The 25,560-nt window shown below is 39.9% G+C and overlaps 2 protein-coding genes across 5 annotated transcripts in view; one reads left to right on the top strand and one right to left on the bottom strand.

Moving 5' to 3' along the window:
• The window catches only part of WASHC4 (WASH complex subunit 4), a 50,763-nt gene extending 41,027 nt beyond the window's left edge, over positions 1 to 9,736 (top strand). The window contains exons 33-34 of one of the 3 annotated variants that reach the window (XM_068944111.1): positions 1,353 to 1,428; positions 8,492 to 9,736. In XM_068944111.1, the coding sequence (XP_068800212.1) occupies positions 1,353 to 1,420 (68 nt within the window). In that variant the 3' untranslated portion in view covers positions 1,421 to 1,428; positions 8,492 to 9,736. Of the gene's footprint in view, positions 1 to 1,352; positions 1,429 to 2,185; positions 4,710 to 8,491 lie in introns of those variants that run through there. The other 2 variants (XM_068944121.1, XM_068944118.1) reach the window with 2 other exon arrangements.
• Positions 4,733 to 25,560, bottom strand: part of APPL2 (adaptor protein, phosphotyrosine interacting with PH domain and leucine zipper 2) — a 40,920-nt gene continuing 20,092 nt past the window's right edge. For both annotated transcript variants that reach the window (XM_068944134.1, XM_068944143.1), the window contains 16 exons: positions 23,991 to 24,032; positions 23,816 to 23,874; positions 22,686 to 22,832; positions 20,342 to 20,424; positions 14,462 to 14,620; positions 13,513 to 13,701; positions 13,153 to 13,195; positions 13,019 to 13,075; positions 12,812 to 12,900; positions 11,042 to 11,194; positions 10,873 to 10,925; positions 9,085 to 9,259; positions 8,345 to 8,381; positions 8,077 to 8,217; positions 7,251 to 7,298; positions 4,733 to 6,391 (listed from right to left, as the gene is read on the bottom strand). In XM_068944134.1, the coding sequence (XP_068800235.1) occupies positions 6,263 to 6,391; positions 7,251 to 7,298; positions 8,077 to 8,217; positions 8,345 to 8,381; positions 9,085 to 9,259; positions 10,873 to 10,925; positions 11,042 to 11,194; positions 12,812 to 12,900; positions 13,019 to 13,075; positions 13,153 to 13,195; positions 13,513 to 13,701; positions 14,462 to 14,620; positions 20,342 to 20,424; positions 22,686 to 22,832; positions 23,816 to 23,874; positions 23,991 to 24,032 (1,604 nt within the window). In that variant the 3' untranslated portion in view covers positions 4,733 to 6,262. The remainder of the gene's footprint in view (positions 6,392 to 7,250; positions 7,299 to 8,076; positions 8,218 to 8,344; positions 8,382 to 9,084; positions 9,260 to 10,872; positions 10,926 to 11,041; positions 11,195 to 12,811; positions 12,901 to 13,018; positions 13,076 to 13,152; positions 13,196 to 13,512; positions 13,702 to 14,461; positions 14,621 to 20,341; positions 20,425 to 22,685; positions 22,833 to 23,815; positions 23,875 to 23,990; positions 24,033 to 25,560) is intronic.

The raw sequence follows: 25,560 nt of genomic DNA, 5'->3' as shown, positions 1-25,560 counted from the left end.
GTGTTGACTGTAGAACACTTTTGTTCCTGAGAGGATGTGATCTAATAGGGAAAGCGCTCTTTCCTTTTTCTCCATAGCTACTTTCTTGCTAGTGGGTTGAATCAGCATTCCAGAAAAAGTTTTCTGGGTTGAGGGTGATTCAGCAGGAGTGAAGAACAGCCCGTAGAGGTCTCCTCTGGAATGGGTGAATTTTAAGCTGTACTTCTGGAGGGGGATGGGAAAAAAACCCCCACTTACCACCAGCAAAAAAAAAAAAACAAAAAAAAACTGCAAAACCCTAGGGTGAGGAGAATTGTGGACTAGCAGTAATACTAAGTTCAGTAACTTCAGCATCATGCTTTCTGTCTGTGTCACTGTTTTGTTAATGACAGCCTTCTCTGCACAACCTTTGCTGGAAAACTGGTGTTTTTCACATGTTGTCAAGCAGCTGTTTTTTCAAATTCCTTAGGCTTGGAACTATTATACCTAACTTTCAGATGTTTATGATGTGTTTTGGTTTACCATTGAATTATATTCAAAGGCTATCATCTCAATTGGTGGTAAGGTCTCTTGACTAGTCAACATAGGAATTTTGCTTACACACACACACACACGGAAACTCAAGTCTCCCATGGCTGAATGTAGTTAATATATTAAAAAATGAATTGGTAAATGCTTTTCTGCTGTAGTTCTGACAAAAACACAAGAGTGACCTGAGCGATTACTGTAACTGAGCCACAGATCAGTTATTTTTCTATAGCAGGAAAACTAATTAGTTCACAGAGAAAGAGTTCTTTTGGTATGAATTTACATTTAATCATCGTCAGTGGAGTTGTTCAAATAATTGTCTAACTTGGTGGAGGTTGGGGGGAACTATAAGCAGTGTGATGAGCAAAATGGACAAATTATCCTGCCTCTTCTGGTAGAACATTCCGTAGAACAGCACTTTCTGGAATACGTTTCAGGTTAAATATTCACTGTCATGATGATACCCATTCAGTTCTCTGTGGAAAATGTATTTATTAGTAGTGAGAAAAGCTTGAAATGCAAACCAGAGTGAAAAGCTGTGAACACAGTAATAGCACTTCCTTCTATCATAATATGTCGACTTGCATTCTGCAAAATGTGTGAACGTATATATCTGTTCTTTATATAAGTAGTTCTACTTGTGTGAAGAAATCTCTCACCCGAGTAGAGGTTTCTTCCCAGGGCCAGGATGTTTTTAGCTGCAAGCTCAGTTAGGATACTCTGACTGTGGTATACTGTATGAAGTGTTTTATGACATGAGCATAATATATATGCTAATACTTTCTTTTTATTATCTTGAATAAAATACTGAAAATAATCTATGTCTTCCATTTTTATTTTTATAGAAGAATCTGTTAAAACAAGCAACGGAGATCTTTCCAACTCTGCGCCTGCAGATCCTGTTGTGAAATGATAAAGCTGGTATGGGTGATGAGTACTTACTCAAATAATTCACTTTTCTTCGTTACTATCAGTAACGCTCTGTAGGGGTAAAAGCTCTAGACTTGATTTACTTTCTCTGCTAAACCCAATAGAAAATGTACATTAGTACGCTAGCATCCAGAGCTGCTAAGTCTGCATTTGTCTCTATTTCCTGTAGAAACCCTTATTTTTCAGGGGTTGATTTACATTATTTACAGCACTCTTTCTCTAGTTTGAAAATAACCATACAAAATCTTGACCTGGAGGAAGTTATTTTAAATTACAGAAGTGTGGATCAAAAAATCCTCCTGATTTGTAATTGCTTTCTTGCATCTCTAACATAACACTTCAAAAAAACAAAAACAAAAACCAAACCAAAACAAAAAACCCCCAAACCACCCCCTCAAAACAAACAAACAAAAACCTCACAACAGTAGTCTAAAATTTGAACTGGTGTGCCTCTTACACACAGTATCTTGCTTTAATTTTCACCTGTTTGATCTGTTGTCCAAAAATAATAATTTGGGCATGCGTTTACGCAGTCCTGTTGTATTTAGTGCAGTCACAGATTACGCTGTAGACATAACAGTGTATGCTGTGAATGTATGTTAAAGCTGTTACACAATATGGAAATCCTTATTAATGTTGTACTACACAAAACATTATTATTAGTATATCGTTTGGGCTGTGGGAAACTTAAAATCCTGTCAGGTATTTATTTCTCCCTGCCTTTTTTTTTTTTTTCTCCCCATATCAGAGAAAGGGAAAACATGGAAAGTAACGTAATAAACTACTGTTCATTTAATACCGAAAGTCTTATATGCATCCGCAGAAGTAAGGAAATCCAGAGCCAAGACAGAACCACAATCAGCTCTTCCTTTTATGACCAGACACTGTGCGATGGGTGTCTGTAACTATTAAGTGATCTTACACTTCATGACTGTGTTGTGCCTAACTGCAAGTTTCAGCCTCAGATCTGTGTTTCCTTGCCTTTGTAGGTCTGTTGTACCCTCTGTGTTGTTCATACAGTTTTACATGCCTGATTATTAATAATAATTGCACTGCAGATTTCAAAAGCTGCTAAACACTGTGAGAACTCTGTATAAATGTAACATCTTTTAATGCCTGCAAGTAGAAGTTTCTGTACTGTGCAAGAGTTACTCAATTCCTGACTTGAGTAAATAGCCACATTTAGCTTAAAAATAAGTACCAGTTTCATTAAAAGATACAATTGTGTTCTGATCTCCCAGAATATAAAATAAGGTCTTAACTAGATAGAATAAACGCCCTAGTCAGCCTAACTGAGAATTCCCTTTTCACTTTTTTGGCATTTAACTGTACTTTTAGACCATAATTGCCAGCTTCTTTCATCTCTTCTAATTACAAAAAAGATAATGTTTTAAGGTAAATGGTTCAATTGCTTCACTGACTGTTAAGATAATTCCTGACAGACCTTTGATTTGCCCTTCTCTGCCAGTCCCTTTAACGTTCAGAAAACTAGAAATGTTTTTGTTGCAACTGGAGAGACCGGGCTGATATGGAAGTCCTTTCGGTGGTTCTGAAAACATGACCCAGAAGCTTAATGGACTGTTTAAATCAGCTGGACTCATTAAAGCCTTTATTTTTGACTCATTGTAACTACAGAGACTGCCCTAGAAATGCTGCACTACTTAAATTTCTGCATTTTTATTGATACGTTTCTGTCATAATCTGTGTACGTTTTAATTTTTTGACCAAGTTGTGCCCGCACTGAACATTCTCAGTAGCGTTGCTGAGAACAGAGGCGTTCGTTCTTGCTGCTGCTGCTTATTTCCATTAACTCATCTTAAGTGATACGATTGGTTTTTGGCTAGTCCCGGCCAAGCGCTCCCTTTTCTTCCATGCCAACTGCAGAATGACCTACAGATGTTAGTTGACTTCCTATGGATTGACTTGCTGGATAGCTGTGTACAGTCAAGGCATTGCCTGCGCTCTCATGAAACCTGCACTCGTATTTTCCCTTCTCCCTTTTTCGGAAGGACACTCCTGGATAGGTAACAATTTGCAGTTAACCTTGAACTGTGCATTTTCCTAATGTGTGTACAGTGGTAACAAATCAATGTGGTTCTGGTGATGGAAATTCTGCAAGATGTAAGCCTATTTTTGTAGAACCTTTTTTAGATCTGGGGACCTGATTGTATGCTATATAGCCAAATTAACAAACAAAAAAATTATATATACACATACATAAATATGTACAGTGATAAAAACTATTCTTGCTAATACCGGATTGTAGTTATTGTATTTAAAAAATAATTTGTCATTTAGCAGCATATAAATGCAGGAAGCTTTTTGTCATTTGAAATACAAGGAGGGTTCCAGTTTTAGATGTCCTGTGTGTCAATGAAAGTCGCATTAAGTCCTTGCTGTGGTGCTACTTCTGGACCACTTACCATTGCTTTTGCCCTCCTGCTCTGATTGTAGGAACAAATTGGACCCTAACTGGTTGTCTGGAGATGTGAGGATGGATTAAAAACAAACGAACAAACAAACCAATCCCCCAAACTAAACCAAACTTCCTGCTCACTCAAAATTCCTGGAGGTGATAAAGGAAAGTGAGGATGATGAGTTTCCGGCAGGGACATAACCCTGGTCTCTAGCTCTTTTCATGGGCAGAACAGGCTGAAGGCCAGTCTGTCTCCCTGAGACAGTAGCTGCCACCACTACTAGCCTGTTGTGCTTGTTCTCGTGACCAGACTGTCACAGGTAGAAGTGGCAGCAGCAGCTCTTCTAAAAATCTTGAGAGCAGCTTCTGGCTTGCCGCTGTGCCCTTCAGTCAGAAGCCATAGTGCTGCCTTGGTCTTCCTCCTAACAGCATCACATTTAGAAGAAGCAGAGTATGGCAGATGCCCTAATTCACTTTCGACCCTTTTTTGTGTGCCAGCCCCGTGGTCAAAAGTCATCTGCCATGGATTGGTTAGGAGCGGTGGCCCAAGCAGCACCTGACTGGTCTGTGCTTCACTGGGAAGCAAAGTGCTGGTGTATGTTTTGCTTTGCTGAAGGGTGGATTCCGGGGGTCCCACTGTAGTCTGTAATTAGAGGTAAATTTCAGTTTTCATCTGATGTCCATCAATGATGACAACTGTTTTCAGCTTCTCTCAGGTACAAAGGACCAAATGTAACACTTGCGTTTCCTAACTCCTTGTACAAATGGGTATTTTGTTACCTCAGTCTCTTTGGTTCTGTGAGTAGAGTACACCATGTACATACAACTGTTAATAAATGTAATTTTGAGAACCTCATTCTTAGTTGTCTTCAGTAACAGTTCAGCAGGTTTTAATTTTTTAATAGGACAGCTTCAATTTTTATTTATAAAGAAGTGTTTGTGCCAGTTACTAACAGTTCTCTTCCGCAGTTCTTACAGACATTAAACAACTAGTTAAATGAACTTATTCCATGTTGAACACTTGCAAACTGAGATTTTTCAGAAAGATTTCATCTCTGTAGCACAGATCCTGCTTACAGAAAATCTACTTTCCTAGTAAATGCTTGAGAAGAATTAAAATCAGTTGAGGAATTTCAGCTACTTGGTCCAGTTACTTTTTCTTGATTAATACAAAGCTTACACAGGTAGTCTCCCCCATCTTCCCCCCCCCCCCCCCCGGTTTGTTTTTGCTTGTTTTTGCAAAGTACAGTTTATCATGTTGTCAGGTTAAACTAGAAAAAAGATCTAAACTTATTAGCCAATATACATAGTGCCTCATTTCAGGAATGTACTGGGAGACTAGTCAATGCATCATAGACTTACTTAAAATCTAGCATTTTATTGCTCAGCTTCTTACAACTGAAGAGTGCTGGTAGACTCTCAGATATTATGTCACCATAATGTTAAACACACAAAAAAACAAACAACTCTATAAAAGTACTTATTTGTCCTACAACTGTTATCTGTCTGGCAACTTAACTTTTTAAGAATAACCATAGAATATATGGTTAGGTTTTAAGAAACCTAACCATATAAAAACTGCACACAACTAACATGCCGCATTTGTTGACTACTTTTGATGTCTGCATATCAGTGGTATTGAGAGTAATAAATCGAGGAGGTACATTATGTCCATTATTTAATTACAGCACGTGAGTGTGGTCCCCATGAAGGTAAGAGTAGGCACTTTAGATTTCTGTAAGCTTATTCCAGATGCAATATAAAAATAGATTATATTAATAGGAAAAATTTAGTGTTTAACAAATTGGTTTGTAAATAAGCTAGCACAAAAGATAAATCTTGTTACACTTACTTACACTAAAAATAACTTCATCCGAAAATAAAGTAAATAGTGCATTTTTTAACCTTCATTCAGATGCATATAATCATGCAAGCTATGAAAACTGATGACTATGGGAAATTTGAGGCCTGATTGATTATTATTCTTTTTAAAGGAGCTGACGGCTCACAACTTACACTGATTGCAGTGGACGTGTAGGCTGCTTACCAGTTAAATCTGAAGAAATGACATTAACCCTTTGTGGCTGACGGCTGTGCTCCTTAACTACCAGCAGCAAGGGGCTAATGCTGAAACATTCCCTAAGATTGTCAGCTTCCCAGACACATCTATACAGTACACATTCACATACGCAAAAAGCCTTCAAGGCTAAGTTCTGCTTTTGCTTCATTGTAAATCCAGCGAAACTCCACTGCGAAGATGCTGCATTCTCTCTAGTGGGCCCTAATGCGTGTACAGATGATTAAAAACCAGAGATTCTTGCAGAAAGACTCCCTGCTTTTCCTGCTTCCACACAGGCTGTAGGAAATGACAAGTTTCTCTCTCTCTCTCTTTTTTTTTTTTTTTTTTTATTATGCTTCTGACTCCTCTCCTTCTTCATGGATGGTTCCATCCTCTTCTGACTGATCATTCAAAAGCATGAACTTTCCATCATTTGTTAATGGCACAGACTTCATTAACTGAGCTAACGCTTCTGGGTCCTAAAAGGAAACAAAAAAAGTTCAGGTGGCTGCAGCAATCATTTAGAGAAGAACATCATTTTTCCAGTACTTGTTAAGGTTCTGTAACTTGTTTTTCTATTACAGCGTTTAACCTAAAGATTTCAATGCAGGTAATTCTGATCTCAAGTTTTGAAACACAGGTAATTGATTTCAGTTCAGTAGAACCCTTCAGGAATGTAAAGATGGGTCATTTCTTTTGAGCTTTTATTCTGCTGCTCTTGCCTAGAATTGCTGTGTTCACTGAAAACCGAGGAAAAAAATCTTAAATAACTAACTGTCCAACAAAATTCTCATTTGCTATACTTGTACTAATTATCTGCGACCAAGAGGTCTTTCTCCCAACTTGTTCTGAAACGCCAGCAGTAAGAATATACAGGAAGTGTTATGTATTAGTGTCAAATCTTTACATGGGTAAATTTACATAATGGGCTAACTTTGCCATTCATTTTAAATGAAAAAACGTTGTGAGTTTTCCTCCCGAAGGGAGGAAGGAATATGAGTTTCTAAAAATGAAACTGTAATAGGTGCAGTTTGCACTTCATCCAAAGGGTTTACTTTAACCTTGCTCACAATTTCCATCCACATATGAAAATGGATTTGTATAGTTCTGAGTTTGATTTAGGGAGGTAAGTTTTATCTCAAATCAAGCTATGGCAAAGTCAAATTAAGTTTATTTTTATATACCCAGTGGCTCTGTTAAATCGTATCTGCAAAACATTAGAAGCAGCAGGTGTGTCCCCGCCACAATGTCCAGCAGAGGTAGCTGGACAGCACAGCCATGATCAGAAGAGTATGCCTCAAAACACAGATGCAAGGAAAGAAATTAAAACACTTTTACCTTCTGTGCCTCAATGATTTCTTTTCCCAAGCTGATGGCATAGCAAATCTAAGGAAGAAACGTATGTAAGTCTTGTTTTTTTGGGTTCAATGCTTAATCTTGACTAAAACATAGAAGCATCAATGAAAACTCAGTCGTAAATGAAGGTCTAAAAACAGAGGACATCAACTCACTAGAACAACTACACAAAAATAAAACTGTCCTTGGTGCTGTTTCAAAGCTCACTTAAGGCCAGTCAGTTCATCTTTCTGTTCAATTCATTTCATTTTGTTGCTGCGTGTGAAACTTTCTTCACCAAACTTTAGTGCGTTGCAGAACACCCTGAAGTTTGGAACTAAGTACTTTTTTTTTTTTTTTTTTTAAAACTAAGTACTTCTTTTCTGTTTTAAAACAGAAAAATTCCCCAGCACGTTCCTCCTTTAGTTATCCTATTCTCATATCATTATCGCATGCAGCAAGCACACAGCTCTATCCAGTGGTGTTAGCACAATATGGCTATCTCTTCTATGAGAGCTTTATAGATGTACTTGTCTCAACATAGCTGACAAATTCATTTTTGTTAGTGTTGATGCTAGACACGCACTTTCCTGTATCTCTTGCTGTTTGTATTGGCAATCACGTTGTTTCTGTCTTGTTACATGTGCTGCTGCATTATCTGTAAATTAGTTTTTTAGACTAAAGGCATCAAAGGCTTGCATGTTAAGGCATGTTATCCTAGCTAGAAATCCAGCTGCTCTTCCTTCTGTAACAGTTTCCCTGATGTGTAAGCCAAGAAGCCTAAGACCTGTTTTTCTAAATAAAGTACATTATTAAATGTTATGCAAACCTTTTCCCCTTCCGTGTTGCTCTCAAAAATATATGCGCTCATGGATTCTTCTCCCACAGTCTCACTAAGATGGACCACAAAACCAATCAGTCTCTTGTTATCCTGATGAGCAGCGAACTGCGTCACGCTTGCAAGCTCAAACTGGAAAAATATAATCAACAGTTTTTTTACTATCTATACTTAGCTTGGTTGAGAGCTCAGGTTCATGTGACTGAGCGTTCACTGCTGTAGCAGAAAACCAGCATCAAAACAAAGGAAAGTTACTTACACTTGTTCGCGTAACTTGGGTTTGAGGATCTATTAACCTGCAATTTTGTTTGTTTAAAAAAAAAAAAAAGGTTTTAGAAGAGCAACTCTTAACGGTGACTTCAAGGTGCTTTGCAATACAAAGGCAATCACTATCACTGTTTTACAGATGAGGAGACATGCATACGGAGTCAAGCACTTTATCTGTGATTAGTCAATGGCAAAGTTCAACTGCAGACTCTGATTCCCAGCTGCCTGACCTGTGGGTCACAACATCCCTCTGGACTCGCTAACTGGTTAAGCATCCTGAATGCATGAACTAGCGTTACATGCATAGGTGCTTAAACTCACTACAGCTAAAGCAAATGTCTCGTACGAACATACTCTACAGTGACGATACTGACAACAGGAAAAAGTGATGGCTCTCTTGCATTGAAACACGTTACTGTATGTGAAGTAAGAGAATCTTTTTGGACCTCAGTCTGTCAATGCATTTTTCTGTATCTTTGAGTGCCTTATCGCCCTATTGCATCCTCTGTATTTTGGAAGGATGTTCATACAACTTTGTCAAGAGGATGATTTCTAGACACTGCAGAATAAAAAGAGAGAGATGTTTTACTAAGTAAAGTAAATCTCAGGATCTTGACACTCCAAGGGTGTATTTCTTGGAAAAACAAAACCAAAAATATTGTGCTAATCGTAAGTTGTACAAAGAGAAAATAAAGCTGAGAAACGATAAAAGTGATGAAGGTTTTATAGTACCTCAAGTTCTTGCTGGTGACCATAAGATGGGATTCAGTCATACGGAATATGTTATGAATGGCTCGAGCAGCTAACACTTGTCTCATAGCTTCATAAATCACCTCACTTGTATCATCTGACTGAACAGCCATAGATCCTAAAAACCGAACTACAAACATCTGCTGCAGGAGTGAATCTGGAAGACAAAAGGCATAACCTCCTTCACTGTGCTGCTTCATACATAACTTCGACTACTGGAAAACAACCTAGCCACAGATTTTTTTTTTTCCCCTTGGAAATTCAGCAGAAGACCAGTGGGTGGTGACTTCCTTCTCATACTAGCCAGGCATTACTCTGACCCAGTTTTTTTAAAGAGTACTTGAATAGGCAGCAAGTAGAACAAAACCACAGCTGCTTGGAAGCTTTAAAAATGTAAGCAAGTAGTCCTTTGTGAACTTTTAGCTGGTATAATTCACTTGCCTGTCTTGTTATAAGCTGGAGGAACTGTGACAAATAAACTGTGATAAATTAGTAATTTTGCATAAGCCTTGACTGACGTCAAACTAATTCTTATCTTTAGACCTTGTATATTCCTCAATTTGTTCCATGGCTTTCTGACCTTCCCTGCAGATGGTTCTAATGAGTTTTTCATTAAATTCTTCCTTGCTCGTTGACTATCTCTTATCAGTCTCTTATTTACAACAGAATAGCTGTTATGTGACAAAGCTGTCGTTTTATCAGGCTCTCTCTATGTTTGGTAGTGAGCAAGGTCAGGCAGTATGAGTCTTGCAGAATGTCACTGCTCCAGGAACGCAGCAGCTATGTCTACGTTGCACAGGACAGCACCACAAAGAGATTGTTAAGCATGAGCTTTTCAGCTGAGCTAGTGACTATAATGCAGAGCCACTTGTGCAGTCAGAGAAGGAGGGCAGTCACCTAAGGACTGTGCTCGGTTTTACATACTTTACTGGGGCAGGGTGCTGCTGCTTACAGTGTAGCTGTGCCCCTGCGTCACAGTTACTCTGCTGTCAGGCAGCCTGCAACCACCCTACCTCGCAATGGAACAGTGCGTGTCAGCGAGACTGTCTGAATCGGTAGGTCAGCTTGAGCCACACCATGCATCTAACACCTACTGTTTCTGTTTTGGTTTCGAGTAGTATCCCTGTAGGGGCTGTTGGTCCCCGACAGCGGTTGCAGTTGGTGCTGAGGAGGAGTACAGCCAGGGCCTGAGCCCTGCCCGTACTGGCAGAGGAAAGTCAGATCTGCTGCTACGTTTCAGTGTTGCATCAGTGGGAGGAGGAATAGGTGGGGAGGAGGAGGGGATAGCAGCGATGAACTTTCTGTTGCTGAAAGAGACATTTCTAATAACTACTAGCTATCACCTGGGTCTCTGTGGGATTTAGCTTATGCATTTTAGAGTACAGGTAGGTAAACAATGGCTACTGAGCAGCCTCAGACTTAAGCACAGTTATAATATAGTTCCATCAAACCCTTTCTAAAGAAGTCAACAGCTACTCTTTAAAAACAACAAACAAAAAAAAACCCCAACTGACTCTTTTTTCCTTTTAACTTTTGAAGTAAAGGTTATCTGGAATGCAGCCTGGACTCTCAAGGAAAGAGATGTGTTTTGTCACAGGTACGGACGTTTAAAAGGCAGGCTTGTGAAGAGTAACTGCCTTCAACTGTATTACGGGGCTGTTACTGATGCTCTGTGATGTCAGAGCTTTCATTAAGAGACACAGGATAGGCTGACAACTAAATTGAACCTAAGGTCATGGCTAATTCTAACTAGAAAAATGAAGCATTTACCTTCCTCCTCATCTTTACTGCTGTCTTCAGATTCCCCAAATGGGTTTGCACGCCTGTGAAATAAAAATAAAAACGCTAATTACACATTGTCGTCACAAATACTATAAAATACCTAATGGTCTCCTCTGAAATCACTCTGTTAAAAAGTGATCACTGTCTCTGACCATACCTGCCACCTCTGTTCTGGTCCAGGAACTCTGTGGCAGGCAGTACGATATCAAATTGAATTGGTGTTCCAGGAGCAATGAGTTGTCTTGAGTCCTGAATGCCAGCTGATTCATGGGGAACTACTTTATCATTTCCCATATTCTTTACATTCTGGCTAAAATGAAAGTGGAAAAATATTTCAAACAGTGACACCATGTCTTTGCTTTGGAAGGGAGACAAGATTATTCAAAAATCAGAAGTGGGACTGAAGCAGTATTCATAACCGTAAAGAGTATTTTCTTACTAATCTGTTACTGAGGACTCTGATAAAATTTCTGTTTTATTTGTTGTACCTAAAATCATTTAGAAGAGAAGTAAAGGTTGGTATATTAAATCAGCATTCAGATCAATTCTAAGTGAGCGTGGACTGAGCTTCAGGAACAGGTCACTGTTTGCTCCTTGCCCTCTAGTGGCCGTATTTACAACCCATACCAGTTCAAACAGCGGTGTATCTAAAGGTACACATGGCAATCACAACATCTTTTGAGATCCTTCCTGGCCACAGGCATTTTTCAATGTGATGGTTAAGAAAACACGTTACATACTCAGTCAAATTGCTTCCTGCACCTTTTCTCAAAGAATGAAATTTCAAGTTTCCCCACAGCTACAGAAGTCATAATGATACACATTACTACATATGGTACACTCATTTTACTAGTAGCATCTTTTATGTCTAGAAAGCTTTCTGGTTGCACAGAGATGTAGAAGTGACTCAGAGATAACCTATCAATGAAATAATAATTTTCTTTGCTCAGTGAAATAGACAGAGGTACTTCCTGTTTTATAAAATTCTAATCAAAGTCAAACAGCTGTACCGTGAATAAAATGAGAAAGGAAGTAATTTGACTGACATTCCCCATGCCTATAGGGGATCTTTGGAATCTGTAAGCAATCACAACAAAGGGAACAACAAAGCATAATAAATGCTCTGGCTTGAGAGGCAGAAGATATGAAAAAGGTTTGAATGTCTAGAAGTAAACATCTAAGTAAGAGTTTACAATTTTCTGACAAATTTTGCAGAAAAGTTTCCTCGTGTTGAAGTCAGTGTGACACAAACTTGCCCTATTTAACTTAGCACACTGCTGCTCAAAGCAGGAATTCAGTCCAACGCTGGACTTGAACACCAGCTCTGATCATGGAGTCTGAAGAGCCCTCAGTGGGCAGGATGCTGGGATCATGAATGAAGTGGGCAGAGAAACCATACATAAAATATGTATTTTGAATATGAGCATATCTCCTACAGCACTATTAACAATTTCTGAAGAAAGAGGGTAGCTTGAATGATTGATCTGAATGAGCACAGGAGAACAATAATTAGATTCTGACAGCGACATAAGGCATAGTCCTGTGAACACCGACAGGAACTGGTTGAGATAATATTTAAAAATACACTGGCTTTAATGTATACTGGGGGCTGTGTTGCACCATCACCAGTCATTCCATTACTACACAACGTTTACAAATAAGGCATTACCTTTGTTTCAGAACAAGCAGCAAAAACCCAATGGCACCTATAAGGAGTTTTAAAGGTGTGAGCTGGAGCAACGAGCATTACCCTCGACACTTACCATCTCTTACGGCTTTCACTAGGAAACACCAGTACAGGAATCTGCAAGCACAGCCAGGCTTGCAAAGCCAGGGCCTAGACAGGACTTCTGGGCTACTGTTGCTCCATAAGAGGAGTATGACTGAGCACACAACAGTCTCTAGTCCATGCAAGTGAGCACGTTACCTGGGACGGTGAACTTCGTGTTTTTTCCCAAAGCTGGTAATGGGAGTCACTGCTTGTAGAGCTGTCTGATTTAACTTGATAGCAGCTGCCTATGAAAACAAAAAGGAACTGCTCTTTTACACGTGTACTTTGGGTGCATTATCATGCAAAGAGCAACAACAAAGCAAGCTGGAAGGAACAGGCTAAAAGATGGAAACAAGCTCCCACCTCTGGATTGTCGGTGAGATAGATCTGTCTGGAGATGTTGTTGATAGCACATATCCACTAGAAGGGAAAAATGAAATTGAACTCTTCAAACTTGTTTGTATACAAGAATGACAACATTATAAAAATATTTTTACCTCTTCATATTCCTTCTTGCTTTCTGCTTGAAGAGTTATACCCCTAAAATATAAACACAGTGTGTCAACGCTAGCAGCAGACCCCAGGACTACTTGACTCCAGTTCTCCTAATACGGTCACCACGCTTTTTCTCTACTATCAAAGGAACAAAAACCATGAATAGACTGCAGCTAAACGATACATTTGCTGTTCGGGCAACGTGGGGGAGGCAGATGGGAACAAACATGCGTTTAATCTGGAAACACCCTTTTGGAAACTCAGAAAAGCTTACTATTATAGCAAGCATGTTTTATGCGAAACACCATCTGAAAGGGTAGGTGTGACTGTGGCTGTCCTCAAATAAAACCTGTGTCTCATACGGTTTGCCTGTAGGAGTGGTGATCTGAAAGCAGTATCTTCTGTCTTCACAGTCTACAGCCATAACAGAGCAGTTGTCCAGATCCTGAATCAATCCTCCAGCTACCGCTCCCCGTGGCTGACACATCAAGTTGCCACCTTGAGTGAAGAAATACAGCCTTTCCCACGTTGTAGTCACCAGACCTGTTTTACTGAAGAGAATATGCAGTGCTAAAGACTCAGCAGTATTTTAGAAATGACTCCAAATGACCTTTTAAAACTGTGAACATATTCTGATGCTAAGCTGCTTTATTTTCAGTGCTGGATTTTTTTTTTTTTTTTTAAATGGTGAAACCTAGTTTAGAATTAAAAGATCCACCTGTTCCTAGCTGAAATTAATCCTTAATGGAAGTTGAAGCATCCCAAATTAAAAAAACTTGCTTGGAACGCTAATTAAAAACTAGCTTGGAACGCTAGTTCCAAGCATCCCAAATTAAAGAAAATATATCAGCGCTATCTCCTAGCTAGGGAATAAAAGGATTTTTATTATTAAGTGGTATATTATTTAGCTTGATAAAGAAATGTATTTTCAAGCTGATAAGCAGTGAGAAAAAATTTAGCACAAACGATCATCTTTAAAAAAAGTAAATTCTGCAATAGTATCTCCTGTTCCATCTTCTCCCTAGCTCTGGAGTCCTTTAAATTATACTGTAATGCAGGTCATAGCAGGCTGCTAGAAATTAGTAAGTGTTCCAATGCTCACACGCAGAAAAAGTATTGATTAGTCTAATTGGTTTAAGCTTGTAAACTGTATTTTCAAAGATAACAGAGATACTTAGGAGCTGAAGGGTAGAACTACTACAGTGATTGAGTAGCCTAAAACCTCATTACATAAAGAGTCTTAAAGACCTAAACAAACGCAGCAGCTAGTTAGCAATCAAACAAGCTAGGAGGTAGCAATAGTTGTCTTACTTTCTTAGATTAAGGTAGCCAGCCTTCTGGATGAGATTTCTATTGATAGCAGGTGAAGTTACATCAGAATCTGGGGTGTAAACAGATTCATTAACGGAAATTAAATCCTGCTGTGATACCCTCATTGCTTCAGCTTCAGCATCCAACTCTCCCTGTATGCTGGCGGGGAGGAGAAAAAAAGTCCTCGTTAGTCACTTTATACCAGGATATAGCTAACATCTGTAACCCTACAAGAACAAAAATACCAGTTGAGATTATATATGACTCCAATTAAATTTGTAAAGCTTCGGAGTAAAATCTCCTACCTGGTTTGGAGTAGCGTAAAGATAAAGTTTATCTTTAAAACAGACTTTCCAGGAAAGATAATGTAAGATTACATGTCCAAGGGTTTCTCTAAGCACTGGATAAATCAGTGCAGTTTGGAAAGAATGGAAGAAAGAGGCATACCAATAGGGAGCTACTCCCAGAAAACGTCATCTGAGGCTAAAGAGATGCGATGCACATGCTTTGCCGATATTAACAATGGCTTAAGGAAAACACAGCTATCTTTGGCAGGCTGGCAGCAAAAGCATAGCCAAGATTTCCCCTTCCCCTTGCTCTTTGCTTTGAAAGCCCAGCTTGAAGATATTACTTTCAGTATGTTTTAGACAGTAGCTATGCTTTTTTTCTTAAAACGTGTACTGTTTGTACTCAGGTTATCTTCTTCCTCCAAGCACTATAAAGAGACAGTGGTTAGAAATTTCAGAGTATGCTATAAGCCTGAAATGGGTACATATAAGGAACGTTTAGAAGTTGAGAGTGAAGAGGCAAGTTCTGTTTTTTGAGAGCCACAACACCTGAAACAATGCCTGAAACAATGAGTTTACAGTGCTGAACATATACAGAAATTGTTCTAGTATAGTGGCACAGTTCAAAGTAGGCTTTACTGTAGTATCTCCTGGCTTTCACAGAACTTTCTCTTATTCCTGCAACTGCATTATGTGTTTGAATTCTTGTCATGAGACCACTGGTTAACTGATCACAGATTTCCAGCAGTAAGTTTTCCACTGAATTCAGCATAAGAAAATATTTTAGCTAAATCTATAGTTCAAGTCCTGTTTTAGTTTTAATTTTTGTTTACAATACAGTTTTACACATTGGTGTGATTCAGAAAGCATCCTAGGTGCAAGCTGGCAAAACTGAACTCGTTTTGAATATACTTGTATACATCCTGTTTGCTAAAAGTGATAATTATGAAAGGGTATCTGAGTGCAAATTCAACTCAGAAAGAAAATGACAGTTCTTTGTAGAACGCATATCATGCAGATGTACAGTGCAGTGCTAAACATCTATGTATGCGTAATCCTCCTGTAAGACACATTTGGTTTGAAGGGGAAACCAGAGCGGTGATTTTTATGGGAAAAACAAGCATTGAGAGATCAGAGTCACTATATGCCAGTGAAATACCTTAATTTTTCTTTTTGCTTTCCAGTTCTATTGTCTCAGACAATCATTGTGAACACTTAATTTTCAGTGGTTCCCAAAGATTGCTTTAACAGGCCTATCAGACCAAAAATCCTGCCTTCTTTCCGTCAGCCTCAATAATGCTGTGTTTGGCTGGCAGATTCTCCTGATCAACACATATCAGTCAGATGGGCTCAGTCAGAAAGCAACTAAAGACCTGCCATTTTGAAAATGTGACATAATAAATTTAAAAATCTTAAAAATAACTGCTAGGTAAACTGTCAGATAAATAATGTCATGGAACTCCATGTCAGCTGCAAGCACTATTTGGTGCATCGGTGGACAAGGCAATAACAGATGGTTTTAGATCATCTGTCTGCAGTACCCTTCTGTGAACTGAAGTCCAGCTGGCTGATGTTCCTGCAAGGCTGCGCTCTATCATCTTCCGAAGTTCACTATGGTCAGGGAAGGTTTCTAATGACTAAAAAAAGGTAAGTGTCATACCCATCTTCAAGAAGGGCCAGAAACAGAATCTGGGGAACCATGGGCCGGTCAGCCGTACCTCAGTCCCTAGGAAAGTTATAGAGCAAATTCTCCTGGAAGCCATTTCCAAGCACACAAAGAACAAGAAGGTGACTGGGAATAGCCAGCACAAATTTACCAAGGGTAAATCATGCCTGACCAACCCAACTGCCTTCTGTGATGAGATGACTGGCTTGGTGGATGGGAGGAGTGTACTGGACGTTATTTCACTTGACTTTGACAAGGCCTTTCACACTGCCCGTACGGATGCTATAGGAAACAAACTGGTGAAATGTAACTGGAGAAGGGGACTGTAAGATGAGTAGAAAAGTTAGCTGGACTACGGGGCTGAATGGGTTGTAATCAGCGATACAAAGTCTGACTAGTAGTACCCAGCTATTAGTGGCATCCCTCATGGTAGCAGTTTACTACTGGGGTAGCAGTTTAAAGTCTTTAAGAAGAGCTGGACAATGGGACAAACTCCACCCTCAGCAAGCTTGCAGATGACATCAAACTGGGAGGAGTGACTGGTATGCTGGAGTGGAGGGTTGCTACTCAGAAGGAACTCGACAGGGTGAGAAATGGGCAGACAGGAATCTTGTGAAGTTCAGCAAAGTCCTGCACCTTTGATAAAATAACCCTGTGCAACAGTACAGGCTGTCAGGCAACCAGATAAAAAGCAGCTGTTAGCGAAGGACATGGGGGTCCTGGAGAACAAGCAGTTGAGCATGAGGCAGTGCTATACATCCTCAGCTCTATGAGCAAGACCGTAGCCAGCAGGCCAAAGGCAATCATTATTCCCCTCTATTCAGCATTTGATGAGACTCCAGCTGGAGTACTGCGTCCACTTTTGGACCTCCAGCATGTGAAAGACGCTGACAAACTAGAGCAAGTCCAGTGAAGGGCCACCAAGATGGTTAGGGGGCCAGAGAACACTGTTTTTCAGCCTCAGGAAGTGAAGGCTAAGGAGGGATCGTACTGATACTTTAACTACCTGAAGGGAGAGTACGCAGGCAGACAAAGCCAGACCCTTCTTGGAGGTGCACAGTGACAGGATGTGAGGCAACAGACAGAAGCTGCAACAAGGGAAATTCTGATTAGATACTGGGGTGAGGGGGAGGGAGGGGGAAATTCACAGTGGGAGTGGTCAAACACTAAACCGAGGGCCCAGAAAGGCTGGGGAATCTCCGTCCTTGGAGATGCTCAAAATTTGACTGGACATGGCCCTGAGCAGTCTCCTCTAGTTGACACTCCTCTCAGCAGGTGGTTGGACCATATGACCTCCAAAAGTCCATATGCAACTTTCAGAAAAAGAATACTAGTAAATATTTGACTTAATAACTTTTCCCAACTTAAGGAGTTGCTAACTGTATCCAAGTTACCAGGAAGACTCATGGGTGGGAGCACAAGAATACTTGTCATTCCTTTACCTTAGAAAGTTATTAGCACCTGCACCTGTGCTTTAAGCAATTTTCCCCCCCTCCTTGCTGCCTAAGAGCCTAAACCTTATGGGGAACATGAGCACATAATACAGAGCAGGACCAAAGATCCGTTGAGGCCACTATCCTAGCTCTGACAGTTGCCAAAACCCTGTAGAAGAGTACAAGGCAAGCACGTATGGCTCCTCCTCTGTTCTCTTTCGCTTGCTGTAGAAGCTGGTGATGTACTGTAACTGCAGAAGTGACCTAGAAAGACACTAAGTCAGCGCTAAGCAGGATGTGACTGGCCAGATGAATAGTTACTTTTGCATCTTGGTGTTAGTTTGCTTTGTGATAGCTCATTTCCAGCATTTCCCTGTCTTTGAAAGCTGAGACGTCCTAAGCTCCTACATCATCTCCAAAAGGAGACCAACTGTGGGTATCTTACCACCTGGCCAAGACACCTATAAGGCTGAGTAATATCATTGGATTTGAATTGAAGTAGAAAATAATTTTGCAACCTAGTGCCTTTCACTGTTAAATGACCGAACTGGAATTATTTAAATTCAACGTTGAAAAAAAATGGAACAGTGCCGTCAGCTTTTATATTAGTACTACTTCAATGAATTTTTTCATCAGCTATTTTTGTTGCACCATAAATTCCTTCTAACAAAACTGCCCTGGCATCTTCATGGTTCCCGAGACTTGGATTCCTCTTCCTAGGGCCTGTCTCTTATGTTCAAGGTAGAAAAGAGAGAAATAGTTGGTAATTCTGAGGTTCTATGCATTTGTGGCAACTAGATCAATTGCTTACTGAAAATAAGTTAACGATCTCTCTAACATGCTTTGTGACTGTAAGCAATGTTTACTATGTACATGAAAATACTTTTAATATGAAGAGTCAAGTTTCACAATCAGCTTAAACAGATGTAACACTACATTGCTACCGAAATTCTGGAGCTGCACAGTGAGCTGGATCAACTTGCTGTTCTGAAAGAAAACAAATCTGACAAAACGCTTTTAGCTAGATCAGCGGCAGATCTGACTCACCTAGGGCCTCGTGATTTCCAGCACCCAAGAAGGAAAGGGACACGTTTTTCAACGACTGTGTGATCTTAAATCATGAAACCATGTCCTGTGTTGATAACTGCTGAGCTGTATAGTGTGGTTCGGAATTTTGCAAGCTTCTCTTCTGAGTTTTCTAAGGACCTCACACCCCTGCTTTAGCCACATTTGGGTTATGCTTTCCAGCTTTGCTATGTGACAGACTTTGGTGGGGGGGAGGGAAGGAGAAAGTAAAAAAGGAAAAAGGCAGACCCGGCAAACCAAGTGAGCAGCCTATTTTTGTTTCCAATTAGCCCTGTGTACTGTCCAGAGAGCAAATCCATCAGACTTTGGAAAACAAGGGCTTATTCTATGGTGAGGATCCAGTGGTCGGATCCTCATTACACAGCAAGAATCTTTACATATATAAAGTGGTCCTTGCACACAGAGCCTGTAAGACACAGGCAAAATGCTCTAGTCTTAATAAACAGAGGGCACTATTTTAAGGGAGTTTAAAGTCTGTCATCCGCTCGGTACAAATGCTATGTTGACTACGGAGGGAATTGTTTTAAGAATGAGTGTGAAAGGGTATATGAATAAGCATAAAGGTATAGGAAATGAAGAATCATTTGGTGAAAGACAATCTACTACACAGTGAAGTTATTTATAACGCTGCTTTCAAATTAACAAGTATGCATTATTTAAAATCCCACCAGGTCAATATAAGTAAGGATGTGGATATATTCCAATATGAAAGGTAAGAGGCAACAAGGAAAAGGAATCAGTCTAGTGTTCCAGCTGATTTAAAATAAATATTTCATGTTCTCTCCGACAGGTTTCATTTTAAGTGTAACGTTTATAACGTTTACAACGTATAAAGAAAACGTCAATCTCTGTTACAATCTCTCCTTTGGATAAGAGTTTGAGCTCAAGTGGACAGATACAGCCTACACTGGATGCAATGGATATGTTCTCTAGGCAAGAGGTTTTATTTGCCTTGTGTACCTACAGCATCAACCGCTACAGGCCCTAAATCTAATTTTGCAGGCTACTGTAAAAATTAATTATTTTTATTACAGAAGACCCAGCCAGTATAAATACCTGTAATTCAGAATACATTTTAGCTCTATTAGATTATTACTTCTGTTAAGCCCTTTCAAGCCCAAATTCCATGTTTTTGTGTTCAGAAAGCGCGTTTAAACACTTACAGTATACAGTTACTGGCTATACTGTACAAATAGTCTGCAGCACACTGACAGAATTTTCCTTTATATGTACTTAGATACCTCCCTTCTACCTGCTGCTTTAGCATTATATACCCAACAATGCAATACAAGCATGGAAGCACTCTCCTGAGTTAAACACAGGTAGTGTCTACTATATCCTGAAGATCATAGCAATATTGCTCAGAATTCAAAGGAACAAACAAAAGGAAGCCTAAGTATCATCTTACCTTTGAACCATGTCTGAAACAGATGACAAAAAGCTGTCCATTCTTTTGGAAAACATCTCTGCTCCCTTCTTAAAAAAGTTGATCTGAAAAATACAACAAGGGTAGCTGGAAGTTATCTTGGAAGGCTCTGGCAGACAAGTAACACGCTGTGGGGCTTGTGTTAACAGTGATCCCATGGTGGCCAATGCCTTGGGCTGACAATTAAAGACACCGTTAAAACAACTGCCTTGCCTTCCTCTCTTTGTCTTTATCACTTTTGCACCCTTCCACCCTCTCACACACCAGTTTACACACGCAGAAGCTACTGGCTGCTGACAGGTACCTTCCCAATGCTGAATGACTAAAGAAGATAGGTAGCCTTCTCCCACAGCAGCACTGTCCAGCATTGAGTCTGGTGGTGCTATGTGCCACTGCCTCCAATGCAAAGGGCACGCGACATAAATCTTCCATTAGATTTGGAAGATCAAGTCCAATCTAAAATTTTTTCAACTGCTACGACAAAGTCTGTCAGGACAGTGATGCATGAGCAGTGCATGAGCTTCTGTGCCAGCAGAAGCCTCCAGGGCAACCAGTTATATCAAATACAGTTTTATCACTGATTTTGTTCTACTGAAGGAACTGAAAGAAGCCACAAAGGTCAAAGTGCACTTTTTGTGACAGAAGATGAATTCATGCTAGGAACACGTTGGTAGTATGGCTCAGCAGGCACGCAACAGCAGTAAGGCGCTTGGTTTAGACTTGACCTTGGATTACCCCTTTGTGAGGCACAGTCACAGTTAGGACATCCCGACAGCTGTGTGAAACATGGATGTGGGTAACGTGTGTGAGACTAATTAGCTTTCTCCAAAAGATCCAGTGAACTACTACTGGCAGAAACGTAAAAACATTGAAACAATTCTTCGCTGTTGCGCAATTACTTTTCTGTCATCTGACTGTACTTGCAATTCCACTCCTTTTCCCCTAACCCTGGGAGATGGGATTCCTCTTACCTATAATTATCACAGGATTTCTGCAACTAAGTTATTGGTCACAGAATTGTCCTTTTATAGACAAAGGAGAGAAACAGGCTCTCTACAGATTGATTCACCTCTTCCATTGCAGAAGCCTACTTTAGGAGGGAAGAGTCTTAAATCCCACTGACTACAATGAGACTGACATGCCTAGCTCAGATGCTGATGTCGGTTTTCAGTCAAACAAATCCTGCATTAGCAAGTGCTTCTTCCAGAAAATTCTTCAGGGCCTGCCATTCTGCAAAGCGTGAAATACAAGGCACACAAGTTTTGAGTGATTAATAAAGAAAACATATACTGGCAAAGCTGAAGGGTGGTTCACAGTATTTAAGCATCGACATCAAATGGCTTCTGGCTGCTCAGCCATTCCCACAGCAGCCTAAGACTTTCCTGCATAAAGCACTGAGATATGGCAGTTTTGTCAGATAAAACACAAGGAAAGAAGTTCTCTTTGGCTTCCAGGTAGCTTCTTTTACCCAGATATAATTACAGCAGAGAAGCAGTGTGAACTCCCGATTTGGGGAAAGCAACTGTGAATTCTCATTTAGTACCCATTTCGTACAGGGCTCATGATTTGCAAAAGACACAGAACAATGGAGAAGATGATCCACACTACAATCTCTAACAGAGCACTGAATCCGTTCTTTCTATTTTTGTGGCCCCGCTCTCATTTTCCCAGATGCTTTCTTTCATCAGTGTGGAAGCACAAGGGACCCTTAAAATGAGCGTGTAATGAGAATCAAGTGCTGTTAAAACACTAGTTTGTTGATTCTGCCGACATCCTGGAAGGTCAGATTATTAGTACTGCTACCACATTTTACAGATTTGAGAAACGTGCGTTCAGCCACTCCATCAAATTGCTGGCAGAATAAAGATTACAGAAAGGATTTCCCACCCAGCCGTATGCTCAATCCATTCTACTGTTCCATCTCTCCAGTTCTCCAGTGCAGGCTCTGTTCCCTGGCCTGTAAACTCATCAGTATGCTGAACATCGTGTGCAAGAAAGGAAACTGCAGCATAGGAGAGTTTGTGCAGACACAGAGTAAACAGTGCAAGTAGATGCTATTATACCGACAGTTTAGTCATGAATGAATTAAACACAGGCTGTACTGATTTTGCATTTAAGCGTATTGGACTTTTTTTTATTGGTGTCTTTTCTGAATGTCTAAGCACTCAACGATCTGCCACAAACAAAGTCAGTTGTTAAAATCTAGGCAGGCTGAATATGTTTTTCTCCTGTTTTCGTTTGTCAGCTGCCAAAAAAGTCCAGAGCTACAATGTCTTATTCTTCCCAGGGGCATGTCTAGGTGATATTGTAGCTTTACCGTCCATACCTGTCCTCGTGTGTATCCTAGCATAGGCTCCATCATTGCTACTCTCTTCCTGTACTGCAGAGCATTCAGGGCACAGTAATATTGCAGAGATGAAAGATGCTGCTTTCTCCTTGCATTTGCCACTTCTTTTGCCACTTCTGCCTTAAGCTGAATAAAAATTGAAAAAGAGGCTGACAAAGTGTTGCTCTTCATTTGGATATATCTACCGATTATTTCCAAGTTATCATTAAACAACTGTCGCTACAGAACCTCTCCACATTAAAACGAAGGATGAGAAACAAAGCAAATCCAAACCCCAAATCAAGTACTTTAAGTCTTGCTCTAGCAAGAAACTTACACATTTGGGCAGCCCCTATGACTACAAACTACACAACTACTGCAACTAACGCTGGATCTGATGGCAATGCAAGAAGTTTATTTGCAGCTGGGGTCACAACACAAGCCTGTAAGTGCAGAATTCACAGATGAACAATTCACAGTATGCTCTATTACATTCTCTTCTGCAATGCATTTCCCTTAAAGGATCATTCTGTCCTTCTAGAATTGAAGCACTCTTAGGATAGAGCCAATCATATATTCTTGGCATACAGGGGTGTCCTTTGGAGTAGTGGTCCAGTGGGCAATGAAGAGAGGAGAAACACAAAACAATCCCACCAACTCAGTTTCACGTTAAGTGGAATTACAGTCCATACAGAGAAATCTAGCGGGAAGGCAGATGAGGAAAATGGAATGTTTTAAACACAGCAGACACAAGGCTTCATGACACAGTTCCCAATGAATCGTACTCAGCGATACAGCATCATCGCGTTAGCCATACAGCAGTAGGCCTACACAAATCTATTTATAGCCATTTGGATTGCTTCTGTCTGAAGAGCTCCCTTGGATCTGAATGGTTCTAGTTCAGAAAAACACTTGATCACTTGCCTAACTTGAAGTAAACGGGTATAACTTTGCTGAATTGAAGTCTAAAAGCTTTGTGTCTGCCTGGAAACTAAATCACAAGTACTCAAGCTACTGTGAATTTAAGTGATGAACTCTCAAAAGTTCATTAGTGCATGTAAGGGTTAGCTATGGTGATGTAGACAGAGCAGCTGATGAGAACTTTTCCTTTTCCCTTTCACATTCTTTACCTTTTCATTTTCTTTCCTTTTCGGTAACCTGCTATACTTTGCCATGGACACGTCATGTTCTGTAGACAAGGAATATTTTTTTTAGAATTGTGATGTGTGTGTGCATAGATTTAAAATGTCTTCTGTGATGTAACAGGTGCGCGCCATTAGAAACAAACAAAACCCTGAAACATACCATTGCTAGCAAGGCCAAAAAGATCCTTCAACGTGCTTACTTCTGGAAAAGAAAATTAAATATTCAGAATAAGAAGAGCTGTAAACACTGTTTGTTCAACCGAGACCACAACAAAACTAAAACCTTTTAGCGCATGCTTAATGCCTAAGTCATTCTAATCCTTTTAAAGTAGAGATGCATAAATTGTGTCTCTCTTGAAAATGATAAACCAGATCAGTTGGTTGAGAAATGAACAGGCAGACAGAAAAGTAAGAGCTGAGTTTACTTCACCGAACAACTTATGAATACGAAAAAGACTGCATATCTGCCAGTGTAATTTATCCAAAGAAGCACCATTTCTCTATACTTGTTATCACAAAAGGTCCACCACTACTTTAAAAGATCAGCAGTCCTGAACAGCTTCCTGACCATGCTTACATGAGAGTGAGAAATCTGAGTAGGTCCCAGAAACTACCACAACATCTGAACTAAGCCCCTTTCCTGTCGATGAATCTTCATCAATGCAGAACTTATTTTGTTAAGTTTCTCTGTGAAAAGAAACATTTATCAAACACACCTGACTGCTGGCTATGATGCTCATCTAAACATTGGCCAGAAGTTTCTCATTGAGGTAGAGGGAAGAAAAGCTAAACAGGCGACTCAACTTTCAAAATGGTTGGGCACAAGCTGCTCTCAGTGTCCGTATCAGTCTATACTACAACTGACAAAGCCCTTTTCAAAAAGCTACAAAGAAAGGACATTCATAAGAACAGCCATTTTGCAAATGTGAAAAAATAAGGGAAATTGTGAGATGTCATCATGGTCTCTGGTTACTCGTAACAACCTACTCATAGATCAGCTACCTGCCACTTTTTCTTCCCCCAACACTTCTGCGTGACTCTAATGCAGGAAGATAGAAATTCTTGCTCAGGTTTGACTAACTTGTACCTAGAGGTTTCTACAGTATTCACTACATACACATAACAGGATCATAAGTAAAAGCAAGAACACAGTTAATTTTCCTTTCTTCTTTGTTCAAGCTCACAGGGAAATTTCAATGCATCCAGGCCTCTCTATTGAAAACGCTGCTCTACTGTCAGACAAAAATGGAGGTTGGGATGGATGGATGGATAGAATAAAATGGACTTTGACATCCAAGGAAGCAGAAGAAACTCTCATTTTTTGTCACGTCTGAAGCAGCTGAGGCTTTTCGTTGCAGGCTTTTTACTTGCATCTTCTTTTTATGCTCCCCTTTTATGCACCAGGGGACAGAAACCACAACGATGGGAGCAGAATCACCCTATCAATGAAGCCACATTAACGAGTTGTGAAAGCTTTCATAGAACCAAAATCTTACCATCCAAATGCTGCTTGATTTTTAACACTAAATTATAAACAAGATAGCCATTTTGATAGGCATCTTGATGTCTTTTTTAAATAGGATGGAAGGATATAAGGAACATAAACCAGCTATTACTTTGCTACAGTTGTTCTGTCTCCCAGTAAAATATCTTTTAAAAGTACATAAACAGGAGAGTGAGCTGAACATGCTGCGCTTAAAATCTCATGTTTCTATTGCATGAGTAGGTTA

This window comes from Struthio camelus, chromosome 1 (genome assembly GCF_040807025.1).
Source record: "Struthio camelus isolate bStrCam1 chromosome 1, bStrCam1.hap1, whole genome shotgun sequence".
In the NCBI taxonomy this organism is placed as follows: Eukaryota; Metazoa; Chordata; class Aves; order Struthioniformes; family Struthionidae; genus Struthio; species Struthio camelus.
This window is presented reverse-complemented; position numbering and strand designations above follow the sequence as displayed.